The 17,015-nt window shown below is 42.2% G+C and overlaps 1 protein-coding gene across 33 annotated transcripts in view; it reads left to right on the forward strand.

Annotated features, from left to right (window-relative positions):
* The window catches only part of MTMR3 (myotubularin related protein 3), a 142,464-nt gene that overhangs the window by 88,504 nt on the left and 36,945 nt on the right, over positions 1 to 17,015 (forward strand). For 15 of the 33 annotated variants that reach the window (XR_016227324.1, XR_016227323.1, XR_016227325.1 and 12 more), the window contains 4 exons: positions 5,166 to 5,255; positions 5,653 to 5,769; positions 8,964 to 8,996; positions 13,690 to 13,772. Coding sequence is in view for 22 of the 33 variants with exons in the window: in XM_017350667.4 (XP_017206156.3) it covers positions 5,166 to 5,255; positions 5,653 to 5,769; positions 8,964 to 8,996; positions 13,690 to 13,772 (323 nt within the window). In the remaining 11 variants the exon portion in view is untranslated. Of the gene's footprint in view, positions 1 to 5,165; positions 5,256 to 5,652; positions 5,770 to 8,963; positions 8,997 to 10,184; positions 10,425 to 13,689; positions 13,773 to 17,015 lie in introns of all 33 variants that reach the window. The other 18 variants (XR_016227326.1, XR_016227329.1, XR_016227327.1 and 15 more) reach the window with 3 other exon arrangements.

Raw genomic sequence — 17,015 nt, forward strand, 5'->3', positions numbered from 1 at the left:
AAGAAGCTCCTGGTTGCTGGCTTCAGATCAGCTCAGCTCTGGCCATTGCGGTCATCTGGGGAGTGAACCAGAGGAATGGAAGACCTCTCTCATTCTGGCTCTACCTCTCTCTGTACCTCTTTCAAATAAATTAACTCTTTAAAAAAAAGAAATTGAAAAGTTTTTTTTATAATTTTACTTTTGAAATTATTTGATTATAAGCTATATTTAATAATAATGTTGACTACTTAGGAACTTAGGGAAGTGACACAAGCATATGACTGGTTCTCAAATTTAATGTTAAAATCTGCATTTAATGGTTGAATTTTCTATTTTTTGATATTTCATGAACTATTTAAAAGTTACAAGTTTTATAATTTTTTTATTTCTAATTTTTAAATTAAACTTTTGGAAAGGCTCATAACAAGGATAAAATGACCCTGGGGAAGGGCTGGGATGAGCCCAGTCCTTTAGTAGCAGAAATGTTGGATTTGTAGGTAGTAGATAGGGTGTAGCTGTATTGCTTTTTCTGTCAAGATTAGTACTAGCAGAATAGTTTTAGGGAAAGCCTGGCTTTTCAAATGAAACAGTGTTCTAACTGGGATTTATTACTGTTATAGAGAGCAGGAGTTACATTACTCTTTTAGGGTCTCTCTTATAATCTTAAGATAATGAGGACTCTCAAGAAGGTTTGTGTAAGGTAGGGGTGGTGTTGTGGCATAATGGATAAAGCTGCCACCTGCGATGCTGGCATCCTCCAGTCCTGGCTGCTCTACTTGTGATTCAGCTCCTTGCTAATGTGCCTGGGGAAGCAGCAGAGGTTGGCCAAGTGGTTGGGCCCCTGCACCCACAGGGGAGACCCGGAAGAAGCTCCTGGCTTTGGTCTGGGCCAGCCCTGGCCGTTGTGGCCATTTGGGTAGTGAGCTAGTGGATAGAAGATCAGTGTCTCTCTCTGTCTCTCCCTCTCTCTCTCTCCACTGTTTCAATTAAAAAAAAAAAAAAAAAACTAAAAAAAGTCTGAGTTATGGCTGTATTTATCAGATTAAAAACTAAAATTTGGCCAGCACCGTGGCTCATTTGGCTGATACTCTGCCTGCAGCGCCGGCACCCCAGGTTCTAGTCCCGGTTGGGGCGCCGGGTTCTGTCCCGGTTGCTCCTCTTCCAATCCAGCTCTCTGCTGTGGCCTGTGAAGGCAGTGGAGGATGGCCCAAGTCCTTGGGCCCTGCACTCGCATGGGAGACCAGGAGGAAGCACCTGGCTCTTGGCTTCGGATCTTCGGATCAGTGCGGCATGCTGGCCATAATGGCCGTTTAGGGGGTTAACCAGTGGAAGGAAGACCTTTCTCTCTGTCTCTAACTCTGCCTGTCAAAAAAAAAAAAAAAAAAGTAAATGCTGATAATTTAAAAAAAAAAACCTAAAATTTAAAATCTTTGAAATGCTCATGAACTCATTTAAAAATAACAAAACAATCACATGGTAACATAAATAACATTTCTGATGAAAAATAAGTATTCCAAAATAGTGTAAATAGTGATATTGTTTTACATTTTCAGCTTTCTTTAATACTTGGCTCCAGAGAACAGCTGGATTCTCATTTACAACTGCATTCAAACTGTAATAATACATTATTTTGCTTAAAGTACATGAAGAAAATCCAGCCTCACACAGATATGTAATTAAAAAAGGGAAGGATGTTTTAGTAGTTTTTCCAGATAATCTTGTGTATTTTTCTTTACTATGCCAAAACTTGACAAGCAGCAGTTCCTTAAAGATTGGTTGCAGTGTGGAATTGGCAACATATCAGTGAACTTGTTGTAGTCTGTTACATTAAAACCATTAGTTTCTCTTGGACTTCGAATGCATTTTTTTTTTTTTTAAAGATTTTATTTATTTACTTGAAAGAGTTAGAGAGGCAGAGGTACAGAGAGGTCTTCCATCGCTGGTTCACTCCCCAGGTTGCTGGGCTGATCAGGAGCCAGGAGCTTCTTCTGGGTCTCCTGTGTGGGTGCAGAGACCCAAGAACTTGGGCCATCTTCCACTGCTTTTCAGGGCATAGCAGAGAGCTGGATCAGAAGTGGAGCAGCGGGGACTTGAACTGGCACCCATAAGGGATGCCAACACTGCAGGTGGGGCAGCCCCCATGCATTATTTTTTAATATCATACATTAATCATTAGGAAAATAAGGGGTTCGTTGCGTGCTACAGATCTTTCAAATGTTAACATAGTACATTATGTAGTATTTTAAAAATTGTGTTTAATAGTATCACCACTTATAAAACCTAAGTAATGAGAAGCTGTCAAATTTATAACAGATGACAGATTTTTCAAGATTTTTTTTTGTATAAAAACTATCATTGGCAACTAATAGTTTCATTTGGAGGAAAGATTTGCTAAATGCCCAAGTCTCAGTTTCTGTAGTTGTCTATCAGTTGTTTTTTCAGTTAAAAATGATATTTACTGGGAAAAGTGGCTAGTTCAGCTTCTAACAAACAGTTGTACAGATGCTTTACCTTAGACAAGCGTTCAGGATTCAGCAGAGGTATTGTATGTGTTAACCCTCAAAAAGAGGCCACTTTTCTTTAGGAACTGAGTTTTAGCAAAATTTACAACTTCTTTCCTCTGCTTTAGGTCATTCAAAGTGACACTAATGCCACCACTCTGACTGTCCTAAGATACTGGCTGTTTTACCCACCGGTTCTTCACTGTTAGTGCAAGTTTCAGTTCAGTGAAGAAGAGTCAAATAATGACTTAATACTTTCTTTAATTAAAAATGTTTTTGTTTGAAAGATACCGACATCTTGCATTTGCTGGTTGATTGTCCAAATGCCCTTAATAGTCAGGGCTGGAGCAGGCTGAAGCTTGGAGGCTGGAACTCATTCTGGTCTTCATCCTGAATGGCAGGAATCCCAGTCCTTGGGCTATCACTTGCTGTCCCTCAGGCTCATTTGCAGGGAGCTGAGTAGGAAGCAAAAGCAGGACTCAATGCCCAGCACTGCAGTATGTGACATGGATACCCCAAGTGGTGACTTAACCTGCTGTGCCACAATACCTACTCCTAATACTACTTTTTCTTTTTTTTTCTTTTCTTTTTTTTTTTTTTTTGACAGGCAGAGTGGACAGTGAGAGAGAGAGACAGGGAGAAAGGTCTTCCTTTGCCGTTGGTTCACCCTCCAATGGCCGCCGCGGCTGGCGCGCTGTGGCCGGCGCACTGCGCTGATCTGATGGCAGGAGCCAGGTGCTTTTCCTGGTCTCCCATGGGGTGCAGGGCCCAAGCACTTGGGCCATCCTCCACTGCACTCCCTGGCCACAGCAGAGAGCTGGCCTGGAAGAGGGGCAACCGGGACAGAATCCAGCGCCCCGACCGGGACTAGAACCCGGTGTGCCGGCGCCGCAAGGCGGAGGGATTAGCCTAGTGAGCCACGGCGCTGGCCAACCTTAATACTACTTTGAAGGTGGTTTTGACCTCAGAGGGCCTCTCTGAGGGTCTCAGATTCTGTGGACTTCATCTTGAGAATCACACTGATAGAATATGGCTAATTTGTGATTATGATTGCTTAAGTATTATTTATAGGTAGAATTTTTCTCCTTTGAGGAGTTACAGAATTGTTAGAATTGTAAGTGGCACGTACAGATGTATTCAGTAATTAGTAGCTGTAATTATTAGTTCCATCAGTTGAATGTGATATAGCTTTTGGTCTTTGAAAAATTACTGTGTAAACAGATGTCATCATAATTTATAGTTGGACTTTGCATTTCTCTCATGTCTTCTATATCATAAAGAATAATCTAAAAATACTACTTTTTATGCAAACTATGATTAGTTTCATTCAAGTGCCATTTAGATGAGAATTTTTTCGTTTTTTGCTTTTTCTTTTGAATTGCATTAATAGAAATCTGTTTGGTAATATTGGGCAGAGAAAATTAGGGATAATGATTCACATGTATTTTCAACTTAAGTTCAGTTCTGAAGCAGACTTTTTTCTTAAAAATCTTTTTGGAGTTTTTACTATGGACATTTCATGTAAAACCAAAGGAAATACAGTACAGTAGTATAGTGAACTACCACTTAACTCTCTACTTACCAATTATCAATTTGTGGACAATCCTGTTGTCATTTTATACCCCCTCACTTCCTTCTTCCTATTCTTATTTTGTTGAAATAATTCAAAATGTTGCTTTTCATTTTTTAAAAAGATTTATTTATTTGAGAGGCAAAGTTAAAGAGATAAAAGGAGAGAGAGGTCTTTCATCCTCTGGTTCACTCCCCAAATGGTCATAATGACCAGGGCTGCTCCAGGCCAAAGCCAGGAGTCACGAGCTTCTTATGGGTCTCCCACTTGGATGGCAGGGGCCCAAGGACTTGAGCCATCCTCCACTGCTTTTCTAGACTCATTAGCCGGGAGCTGGATTGGAAGTGGAGCAGCCAGTTCTTGAACTGGTGCCCGTATGGGATGCCAGTGGTGCAGGCTGTGGCTTTAACCTGCTGAGCCACAGTGCCAGACCTCACATTTTATTCTTTTTTTATTTTTTATTTTATTTATTTTTGACAGGCAGAGTTAGAGACAGAGAGAAAGGTCTTCCTTCCATTGGTTAATCCCCCAAATGGCCGCTACGGCTGGCACGCTGTGCCGATCCGAAGCCAGGAGCCAGGTGCTTCCTCCTGGTCTCCCATGCAGTTGCAGGGCCCGAGGACCTGGGCTATCCTCCACTGCCTTCCCAGGCCACAGCAGAGAGCTGGACTGGAAGAGGAGCAACCGGGACAGAACCAGCGCCCCAACCGGGACTAGAACCCAGGTGCTGGCGCTGCAAGCAGAGGATTAGCCTAGTGAGCCGTGGCGCCAGCCATCCCACATTTTATTCTTAAATAGTTCAGTATGTATCTTTCAAAAGTAGAATTTTAGATTATAAGTTGCAGACACATAAAGCACGATATCTTAATTTCTCTTATGAGTAATATACTAACAACCTATTAATGCTTAATAGAAATGTTCTAACTTCTTTGAAATTTTTTTAAATCACTGTGTTCTCACACTAGAGACCATAGTGGATGGGACACTTCTTTGGGATGAATATTTTCATGTCTTTTCTGCCTGTACTGTTACTGTGATTATGCTACTAGACATAGCAGAGAAAATACGGATGACTGGAAGCTTTGAGATTAAGTGAAGGCCTTGTGTTTCTCCAGGATGAAGAGACTCGGCACAGCCTTGAGTGCATCCAGGCCAATCAAATCTTTCCCAGAAAGCAGCTGATCCGAGAGGATGATAATCTTCAGGTAATTACAGGCTTCTTTGATGGTAGGAGATGCATTTAGCATCAGGGTAATGAGACAGCAGAGCTAACGGCTTGCAGTAAAGTCAAACATAATGTTTATGTTTTCCCTAAACCATACATGTATAAATGTAAACTGGAAAACAACTCTTATTTCTTAAATTTTTTTTATGAGACTGATTTCCCAAAAGTTCTTTTTTGATATGATCTTCTCTGTGTTCATCCTTCAGTCTAGAATTTAAGTAGCTAGATGTATGTCAGTAGGTGATTAGGTTCCTTATCCACTTATGTACTGTGATTTAAGTTTGGATGACAGAAAATTTCCTATCCATTCACCTCACCTGTGTTTGAGGACGGCTTTTCTGCTTCAGACCTGAAGGATTTCTTCTTTCATTTTGAAGGTTCCTTTCCTTGAACTTCATGGAGAGAGCACAGAGTACGTGGGCCGTGCTGAGGATGCCATTATTGCCCTTTCTAATTATAGACTTCACATCAAGTTCAAGGAGTCTCTTGTTAATGTAAGTGATTACCAACTGTTCTCCCTCTACCGTAGGTGGAGAAATTTGAAAAACCTGTTAATAACTTCCCAAACAGAGGAGAGGCAGCTAGGCTAGAGTGTGGGCAGGTGCGCTCTGCTCTCCTCTCTGTTTAGCATTCGGGAGGAGGTTGCAAGCAGGCAGTGCACGTGCTTGACTGAAGGTGATGCATGTCGTTTTCGGGAGGTGTCCTTTGTTAACAGTGAACGATTTGCACTAGATAAGGCTCTAGCGTTGATCTTTATAAAGGTAGAAAGGCTAAAGAGCCTGTGATTGAGATAATTTCCTGGACCTTAATGTCAAACGGTGATTCTTTTTTTTTTTTTTTAAGCTACTGTAGACTGTTTTTATAGGAGGAAGTCACTCTAATGGCTCCTCAGTGATTTAATATAATGTTTATTTGCATAATGGGCTATACAGTATTGAAGAGAAAAAGGGCTCTCAGTTCTCAAGAGTGCATTTACCCTTTCTGCTTATGAGGGTCTTCTTAGTGAACTGGTTCTTTCAATGCACTGCTATTACTAGTAGTCTTAAGTGAAACCCACAGAGGCCCAGAATTTCATGTCTTTGACCAAATCAGTGTCTTTCTTCATTGGTCTTTATTGTGCTTTCTGCACTCTATATCTAGCACAGAGATGTGATTATGACACCTTAGAAGAGCTCACGACTGCGCCTTCGTTTAGATTGTGTGTTTTGGGGCTCATTTTGGAGTTTTTTGAAATTTATCACTCATTCATTTTATTAGTTGGTCCAAAAGTTATCTCAGTGACATTCCTTCATTTATGAAGAGTATGTGGCTGCCATTTCCTTTGTAGTTGGCACTTACTTATTATTTCATGTATTTGAGTGTTTATATCAAGGTGCCAGTTTGGCCTGAACTACTTCTGACTTCTAGATTTGGGCTATGATTATAGCTAGTTTTCTGTCCGTTAGCTAAATAGATGCATCAGATTCATCCAGAGAGAAGGCACTGGTGTTTTTTCCTACATTAAGGCACTGTATTCAGAAGGCTTCATTTTGATTTGGGTGGACATGACATTAAGAGGTTAGGTTGGAAACTGTTACAAAATCCCAGCAACAAAAAGTTCCCCTTCGCCTACTGGGGAAGTAGGAATGGTAATGATGAGCAGAACTACCCAATTTTGTGTCCTTGTGCTATTTACGTGGATAGCATCAGTGACATTGTAATTGCACATGGGAATGATGCAGTTGCATACCAGTGCATTTCCCCATATTCTCTGTATATTAGCTTACTGGTTTATGGCCAGCTATTTCAGTGACTGTCGTTAGATCCGTGTGGGGATAGGATTTTTTGGAGGGAATCATGTCATTCAGCAATTTAAAGCTCTTCAGTGTTTCTTTACTGTTTTAAGAAGATGATCAAAAATCTAGCATGATGTGGCCGGCGCCGCGGCTCACTAGGCTAATCCTCTGCCTAGTGGCGCCGGCACACCGGGTTCTAGTCCCGGTCAGGGCGCCGGATTCTGTCCCGGTTGCCCCTCTTCCAGGCCAGCTCTCTGCTGTGGCCAGGGAGTGCAGTGGAGGATGGCCCAGGTGCTTGGGCCCTGCACCCCATGGGAGACCAGGAGAAGCACCTGGCTCCTGGCTCCTGGCTCCTGCCATCGGATCAGCGCGGTGCGCTGGCCGCAGCGCGCCGGCTGCGGTGGCCATTGGAGGGTGAACCAACGGCAAAAGGAAGACCTTTCTCTCTGTCTCTCTCTCTCTCACTGTCCACTCTGCCTGTCAAAAAAAAAAAAAAAAAAAAAAATCTAGCATGATGTGAAGCTGTTTGTGATCTTTGGTCCATGACAGCTTTTTTGTCTGCCTTTGTCGTGCCCCCTTCTTCCCCTTTGTACTAGCAAAGCCAGCCTCTCTAAACTGGTCAGCCATGCCTCATGGCTCTGCATTCTCTTTCGTCTGGTCCAGGGAACTTCTCTTCCTCTGGCAAAACTCAGTTTAGGAGACGATTACTCTCTGAAGCCTTCAAACCCAGTTCTTTCCCTGACAGTTAATCCAGATCCCTTCTTTATCTTGAATATGCTTTTGTAACATTTACCAGATACGTTGTAATTTTTGGTTATTTGTCTTTGTATCTCCAGGATCCAACTTGTTTCCCGATGGCTTGATATTCAGAAAATATTGAGTGAAATGAAGTTAATAGGGATTGAAATGGACATTAGATGATCCCCTCCCCTACTTTGGATATAAAGTTCTTTTTAAAACTATGTAAATAGGCCTGGGCCATGATTGATCTGTAGTTAGTATAGGAGTCGGTTATTTACTGGGATCGTTGGTCCCTCATTTTGATCAACATATAATGTTTAAGGAAACTCACCATTGTCCTTATTTTTGACTCATTACCTCGCTTACAGGTGTTAGCATTATTACCAGCTAAGGCATATAGAACCTGCATGTCACTTAAAAAGCCCAAGATAATGACTTTACACAGAAAATGATTGTGCAAAAATATTTTGGCGTTAGAGGGACAAAACATTTCATATTGAGAGATACTAGAATTTTTCCATTCAAATAAATATTATCCCAGTTAGTGCTAGCTAGATTTTCTGAAACCTGGGATTACTCTGAACAGTGACTCCTCCTGCATCCACTCCTGAGTGGGGAGCAGAGAGTTGATGTTGTTGCCCTTGCTGGTTTCCTTCACTCTGCAGTTAAATCTTTCAGAAAATACGTGTATCAAGAAGCCCCTGTCAAAGGTTGTTATGTCCAAATCAGACATGTGTAAGCCATCAGATCCTAAATGTGCCAGCCTGTGTAGTGCTATGCCTGTTTGCATCATTTTATATCCTTAAGCCAACACATTTAGTGCTTGAAAATGACTTACCATCAGGTTTTAAATAACTACCTGATACCATATGTTCTCTTTTAATTTCACAGCACATTGAGTAAAATGTGTGTAGTTTTAGATACCATCAGCGTCATTATTTTAATCCACATGCGTTCACTGCGTATCAAGTTTCCAACTCATAGGATACAAGAATTTCTGTAGTAGAGCTCATCTGTAGCATCTGAAGTATGGGTTGTTTCAATTCTGTGCATTTGCCAAATTACATTTTTACATGTATATAGGTATATTTCTTTTTCGGTTAGATAATTTATTTAGTGTTCAAGTAGAGTTCGTGGAAGTTTAAAACAATTTTTGTTGTATAATTCAATAGACTGCTTCGCAACCTGCTGCTTCTGAAATCCCAGTAAGTAGCATGAGATCCTAGATGGTTGCTGTACCTGTGCTTGGAACAGATTGTTTTTGAGTGTCAGATGCTCACCTTGCAAATCAGCAAAATGTGTCTTCTCTGCATGAGTCCCTCCTCTCCCCAGAGCTCTAGTGTTTATGCCACAATGAGAACAATTTGTGGGGTAATAAAGCCCCATAGTTGGCCGGCGCTGCGGCTCACTAGGCTAATCCTCCGCCTAGTGGCGCCGGCACACCGGGTTCTAGTCCCGGTTGGGGCACCGGATTCTGTCCCGGTTGCCCCTCTTCCAGGCCAGCTCTCTGCTGTGGCCAGGGAGTGCAGTGGAGGATGGCCCAAGTGCTTGGGCCCTGCACCCCATGGGAGACCAGGAAAAAGCACCTGGCTCCTGGCTCCTGCCATCGGATCAGCGCGGTGCGCCGGCCGCAGCGCGCCAGCCGCGGCGGCCATTGGAGGGTGAACCAACGGCAAAGGAAGACCTTTCTCTCTGTCTCTCTCTCTCACTGTCCACTCTTGCCTGTCAAAAAAAAAAATAAATAAATAAAATAAAAAAGCCCCATAGTTATTCGTAAGCAGAATGGATTGTGACCTTTAAAAATGTCTGAGTTTCAACCAGAAATAATTTGTAAAATTGACATTAGTATTTGAAACTTCTGTTTCCAGTGAGGTCTATCAGTCTCTCTTAGGAAAAAGATAAAAGTGTAGTGGTTTTCCTTTGTCCAGCAGTAGTCCAGCTGCCATCTCCATTCCCATGCACCAGGGGAGGGTAATTTTGAACATTAATGCACTTTGGCCTAGCACTCAGCAGTAGCCTCTGAATCCAGTGCTCGAGGGGTAACTTGTACATGTCAAAGGTGGGCAGTAAAGAGTGTGGGTCTTTATGACAGCTGTCATCCTTTTATTTTCCTTTTGTTACTGCCATTTTTACTTCAGATGTGTATATAGATTAATACTTTCCATTCAGGCTGTACAAAGGGCATTTATTTTTAAAAATGTTGAAATTATCCTACTTTTAAAATCTGGTGCTTAAAAATAATGTACACATGGACACAGAGACACATGCACATATATATCTAAAATGAATCAAGGGGATAAATATGGAATATGGTATAAGATATGATAATACCACATCCCTCTGGAATGTGATAGTACTTTGGAATTTTTAAGTTTTATTTCTTTATTTGAAAGGCAGAGTAACAGAGAGGAAGAGAGCAAGAGAGCGAGAGCAAGAGCAAGAGAGTGAGAGCAAGAGCTTCCATCTGCTGCTTCACTTCCCAAATGCCTACAACAGCTAGGACTGGGCCGGTCCAAAGCCAGAGGCCTGGAACTTCATCCAGGTCCACCTTGTGGGTGGCAGGAACCTAAGCACTTGGGCCATCATCTGCTGCCTCCCAGGAGCATTAGCAGGGAGCTGGATCAGAAGCAGAGGTGGGATTGGATCCCAGACACTCAGATACGGGATGTGGGTGTCCCGAGTAGTGGCTTACTCTGCTGTGCTACAATGCCTGCCCAATTTTGAATTTTTAATGCATATGCATGTCTGTTAAAATTTCTAACCATTGCTCTTCATTTTTGGATTGATTTTCTTAAGGGTTTTGGTGCCTGTTATACAACTTTTGGCCCCTTGAATAATTTATTAAAAGCATCAATATATTTAATATATTGTTTGAACATGAATTTGGTGGAAATTACAACAGGAAAAGCATTGGAAAGGGAAAATTACCTGGCAGGTAGAAGATTTAAGAGAAAAGAGCAAAACAAAAACTAATTGCTATGGGACGTTAAATCAGTAGGCTGGAGAGAATTTGAAGCTGATTTTAGATTTCTTCCATGCATGGAATTGCCTAAGGAATCTAGGTTTAAATTCTCTTTTCCCCTTGAAATCCTTGATAGATACCACTTAATTTGTGAAAGAAGAACTGAAGTAGAGCTCATAGAGGAGAGAAGGGCAGTCTTAGAGGAAGAAAGGCTGCCACACCACATTGGTGGAATGAGCTGCCTGAGCTGCAGGATATAGGATAGCCACAGATTCTGGCCCTGACTTTGCTACTAGCTTATAGTGTGCAGTGGCTTAACCTTTGTGAGCTGTAAAATGGCCTGGCTCTTGCATCTGTAATCTTTGCTTCTGAGGTAAAAAATCAGGTATGTCTAGTTACAGAAATGGTAAGAGATCTGAGATCCTTTTCCTATATGTGTAAAGTTAAGAAGCCTAGAACAATGGGGTTGGCCTTTAAAAAATAGAGAAATTTAGTATGTTTTGTTTGGAAATATAAAGAGAAAAAGAAGGCCTGCTGTGTCTTAGATGAGGAGCCAGTTAGTGGAGGGAACCTAAAAGGGGACCTCTGTGATAGAATTACGTTTTTTCCTTCATATGACCCTGTTCTTCCTGCAAATTAACCTGTCTTGCATGTGACAGCCTGCATGAGTGTTAAAATCTGTTTTGCATATCTGTGACTTGAGTTTACATGGTTGTTTTGGGTCATTTGTAGGTTTTTGCGGTCTGATTAGAATGCATAAAACAACATTTTTATTCTTTGTTAAATTTTCAGCGTTAAAACACATGAAATGGCATATTGAATGCATTTTTAGATAGCAAATATTTTGCATGTTCTGCAGTGTTTTATTCTGGCATAATAGTAGGGATATAAAATTTATCTATCCTGTGTGGCAGAGTAGCACAGGCTGATCCAGTTCCCCTAGCAGGTGCTAATGACCTTAGCTGATGTCTTCTAACTGTATGGAAAGACAGTTGAAGAGGACCTGGAATCAGGGAGCACAACCTCTCCAGGAGGATTCCTAATGCTCGCTCTGACTCCACCTGCCCCAGGCCCTGTGTCTGAGACTCCCTAACTTAGGATTATCTGAAGTTGAAAAAACCAGAGGCTCGTGGCAGAGAAGACTGGACTTGCACACGGAAGCCAGGACATAGGCAGAATTCCAATTGGTAAAATTCTAGAAAATTGAGACTAGAATTCAGATCTTCTAATTGTCTGAAAGCTAGTCCCCCCCCCCCCCCCCGGGGTAGACAGAATAAAGTAATTAGTGGGAGGGGGAAAAAGTGCTGTGAAAGTCTGTTGCACTGGGAAGACTGGCCTGAGAACAAGTCAGCGTCGTCTTTGGATGTCTGTCCTCTTCCCCACATTCCTCCTTTACAATTTATTTCTACTGATACATTGTTTGTCTTCCTTCTTAGCTGTGCAGGTCTTGAAAGAATTTTTAGCTGCATCATTTGCAGTTTCTCCTAGCATCTTGGGGTTAAGGACTTAAACAGAGGGTCAAAAGCTCCTTTTTTCTCGGAATACAGGCAAGATTTTGTAGTCTTTCTCTTACTCCTAGTCCTATTAAAATTGTAAGGGAATTTTTATAAATTATAGATTTAGAAGCACAAGGACTCCAGTCTTGAAGTAGAAACTCTCAGCCATTTTTCTGAGTAATTTTTTGTGTGTGTATATGTGTTTGTGTACGTGTATGTTTTTCTGTTCTTTAATCCCCGCCCCTATTTCTGTTTCTTTGTTCCAGACTTCTAGAACGGGACTGCTTTTGATTCCCTATCCTTGTTCTGAGAGTTCTCTCTGCTGACTGTTGCAGCTGCATGGTGGGGTAGGGTTTGCAGGAAAGGTGTCCTGAAACTGGCACGGCTAACAGGACACTGCCTCCCTTTTCTCATGGGAAGCGTGATTATTGGAATGCTACTTGAGATTCCCAGAGCCACATCTTTGCTGGGCTTGATACAGTATAAGAGACAAGTGATCCCCTTTCGAAGGAATAAGAATATCAGCTATTATTTTATCTCACATTCCTTTGAAGGTTTGGAAATTGCCTTTTTGAAGCTAGAGTTTGAGTAGAATAATTTGAGAGACAGAGGGACAAGTCCTGTTACCTTCTATTCAAATGTTTTCCTTCTGTCTCCTTTCCGTGGTCCATTTCTACTATTACACATGGTCTGTGCTTGTAGAATCTGCTGACCAGATAGGCAGGGAGGGAGCCACTCCAGCGTGTTCAGACCTCAAGCCCCACTTGGCAAACAGGGCTCCTCACCTGGTCTTCTGAAGCAGGTCACACCTAGCTGGTTTTGGGGTCTTGACCCACTGTGTGGCCTTTTCCCTCCCTCTGGGTACTGTGGGTCTGTGCTAAGAGAGGCTGACCAGCACCTGCTTTCTCTGTGCCCTGTGGGCAGTGTAGATAGCCAGTGTTTTCACAGGGCCCCTTTGCTCTTACTAACTTAGCCATAACTTTATAACTTTATCAGTTGGGGGCAAACAACTGATCTAGTCCCATGTGTACTTTGTAGTTCTTTGCTATAAGAAAGGTAGGATTACTGTTCTGTGTCACTGCAAGTCATTGACAGCTGTGGCATCTTAAATAGCACGTGGAAGGTGAATGAGAGAAGAGGGACGAGTTTGTGTGTGCTGCTTGGTGTCCATGCCACTGTTGTTGCAGAGGTGGAGCCTTCTCTTGAGTTCACCATCTTCCTGCTGTGACATGACATTGAGGACCTTGATTTAGAGACAGAAAATGGAAAGCCCTGATTCACTCTGTGTTAATTGCTTGAGTACAGTGGGTCCAGATGAATTTGCAGTTCTGTTTGCTTCATTCGCCTGTAGAGCTTTCTAATGATTCTTTTTGGACACACTGAATAACTGCAGGGTCATCGCCTTTTTGACTAAGGGGACCTCGTCTGTTTTAATTGCAGGTTCCATTACAGCTTATAGAAAGTGTTGAATGCCGAGATATATTTCAGCTTCATTTGACTTGCAAAGACTGCAAAGTTATCAGGTAGGTGATGTATTTGTGCTGTGGTTTAGTGTGGGAGATATTTTTTAAAGAATGGATCCATGGTTTGTAACTTAGCAAGAGCATCTTTTGGAAATCAGTCTTTTTAGTATTTTCTGAGCAGTTAGTGCCTGAGATATTTTATCTTTAGCATAATCTTGCTATGTTGAAATTTTAATTGGGGGGGGGGGCTGGTGCTGTGGCGTAGTAGGCTGAGCCTCCGCCTGCATCGCCGTTATCCCATAAGGGCACAGGTTCTTGTCCCGGCTTCCCCTTTCCCAATCCAGCTCTTTGCTAATGGCCTGGGAAAGCAGCAGAAGATGGCCCAAATGCTTGGGCCCCCCTGCGCCTGTATGAGAGATCCGGAAGAAGCTCCTAGCTTCGGATCGGCCCAGCTCCAGCTGTTTTGGCCATTTGGGGAGTGAACCAGTGGATGGAAGACCCTTCTCTGTCTGCCTCTCAAATAAATAAAATTTTAACCAAAATTTAATTGGAAATAATTTATAATTTATAAAAAGATGCAAAAGTAAAAATAGTACGAAGGACACCAGTATATGTTTACCTAGATTCACCTGTTGTTAATACTCCACCTCCATTTACTTCATCCCCTGGTGGACTTTGTGTGTGTGTGTGTGTGTGTGTGATTCTTCTGAAAAATTTGAGAGTAAGCTACATAATCATGGCTCTTAACCCTACAAATTCTTTAGTGTATGTAGGCTTTCCTAAGAATAGGGATATTCTCTCACAGAACCACATTGTAACCTTCACAATTTTACACTCATAATACTTTTATTCAGTCTTCTGTCCATGTTCAATTTTGTCACCTGACAGTGATGTCCTTTATAGTATTCCCCCCACCCTACCTCCTTCAGTACAGGATGCAGCGTCAGACACTACTCTGCCTGATACAGTGCTGTAGACTTCTTTAATGTGGACTGTTTTCCACAGCCTTTCTTTGTATTTTAGCAGCTTCACATTTTTATGAAGATAATGCTTTATTTTAATGGAATATTTCTTGCATTGTGTTCTTCCTCAAGGTTTAATTGAGATTATGCATTCTCAGCTGCAGTATTATATACACGATGTGATATCCTTTGTAGGGTTTTGTCTTACATCTGCAGGCAAACTGTGTCCACATTTCCCACAGTGGTGGTGTTAGTTTTGATTACTAAAGTAAGCAAATTTTTCTTCCTAGCAACTAAGCAAGTCTGTAGGGAGCCAGGTTGAGATGCTGTGAAATACCTTGCTTCTTATCAAAATGTCTCTAAGTTTAGTGTCTATTGATGATTTTTATCTGCTCTAGTCTTAAGTATAACGCTTGCAAAATGATGCCTGGATGTTGATTTTATTAGCTCCAGGAGTTTTAAATTCTGCAAGCTTTTTTTTTTTTTTTTTTTTTTAAATTTATTTTATTTGAAAGGCAGAGTTAGAGAGGGAGAGACAGAGAGATCTTCCATTCACTGGTTCACTCCCTAAATGGCTGCAGCAGCTGGGACTGGGCCTGGCTGGAACCAGGAGCCAGGAGCTTCTTTTCAGATTCCCCATGTGGGTAAAAGGCCCCAAGCACTTAGGCCATTCTCAGTTGCTCTCCCAGGCACACCAGCAGAAGGTGTGGATGGCGGTGCTGCAGGCAGCAGCTTAACCCACTATGCCACAATGCTGGCCCCCTAAATTCTGCAAGTTTTTACTTTTATCATTTTTGACCTACTCTGGAGTTCAAATAAACATTGTGTGTTGGCATCTTGCTGAGCCACATGGATTGGGATGAGGGAGAGGTTTAAGGACCCTTCCCTTGGCTTTCACTGTGTAAGTTAATTTTTAGCTGGTGAGATTTAGCTTGCTTTTGATAGTGACTACAATTTACAGTTGAAAAATCTTGTTTATTGATTACTTTGTTTTTAATGCTGCATCCAAAAAGGCAAAGTATTTAAACAAATCCTCAGCAGATCAGTTTACACTAATTATTTTAACCCCTTGGTTGTATATACTGGAAATTGGAATTGATAGAATTGTTTTGCTCTCTGAATGATTCCAGCTGAAAGTAATCTCTTTGTTTTGGATCTGAAGGTGGTGATTTGTCTTAATTGCTAAACAGACAAATTTTGCAATTACTTCCTAACTAGCTAAAAGTACTATGTGGGTTGTTTTTTTAATTTGGCCAAATATAAAAAAAAAAAGACTTCTAAAATATTTCCTGAAAAGACCAACCATAAAACTTTTGATGGAAGAGGAAGAGAGGAATCCCATCCTGAAAGTCAGCTGCCATTTTACTGGAAAACTTGTCAGTGATTGTCTTCGGGGTCAGAGTCGTGCACAGCAATTGCTAAGCCCCTGCTTGCTGTGCTTGCATCGCACGTGGGCATGCCAGTTCAGGTGCCCCTGCTCCGTCTGTGATCCCTCTTCCTGCTGATGTACTGGGAAGGTAGCAGGAGATGGCCCGAATACATGGGTCCCTGCCACCACATGGAGACAAGCAGGAGATCCTGCCTTCTGTTCGGCCGAGACTTACCTGATGCAGCCATTTGGAGAGTGAACCAGTGGATGCAAGATCTGTCTCTTGCCGGCGCCGCAGCTCACTAGGCTAATCCTCCGCCTTGAGGCGCCTAGTTCTAGTCCCATTCGGGGCGCCGGATTCTGTCCCGGTTGCCCCTCTTCCAGGCCAGCTCTCTGCTGTGGCCAGGGAGTGCAGTGGAGGATGGCCCAAGTGCTTGGGCCCTGCACCCAATGGGAGACCAGGAAAAGCACCTGGCTCCTGACATTGGATCAGCGTGATGCGCCGGCCGCAGTGCGCCGGCCGCGGTGGCCACTGGAGGGTGAACCAACGGCAAAGGAAGACCTTTCTCTCTGTCTCTCTCTCTCACTGTCCACTCTGCCTATCAAAAAAACAAACAAACAAAAAGCTGTCTCTGTTCCTTTCTCTTTGTCATTCTGCCTTTCAAATCAATCAGTCAATCAATCTTTTAAAAGTCATTAATCTCAGAAGACATTTCGTTCACTTAGAAAAATCTGTGTTCCGTGTGTCCAGGGTTGTGGTTTTTTTTTTTTTTTTTAAACCTTTTGCACTGTTTGCTGAAATTTGTTGGAATTGTTTTTGGTTTTTCTAATAATTTATTTGAGAGAATAATGCTTGTATCAACAGTTCCTCCCCCAAATGCCCACAGTGGCAAGGGCTAAGCCAGCTGGGAACTCAGTCCATGTCTCCAAAGTGGTGGCAAAGAACTCAGTTATTTGAACCATCAGCACTGC

Source organism: Oryctolagus cuniculus, chromosome 21 (assembly GCF_051225735.1).
Source record: "Oryctolagus cuniculus isolate XC-2025 breed Fujian yellow rabbit chromosome 21, ASM5122573v1, whole genome shotgun sequence".
Classification (NCBI taxonomy): Eukaryota; Metazoa; Chordata; class Mammalia; order Lagomorpha; family Leporidae; genus Oryctolagus; species Oryctolagus cuniculus.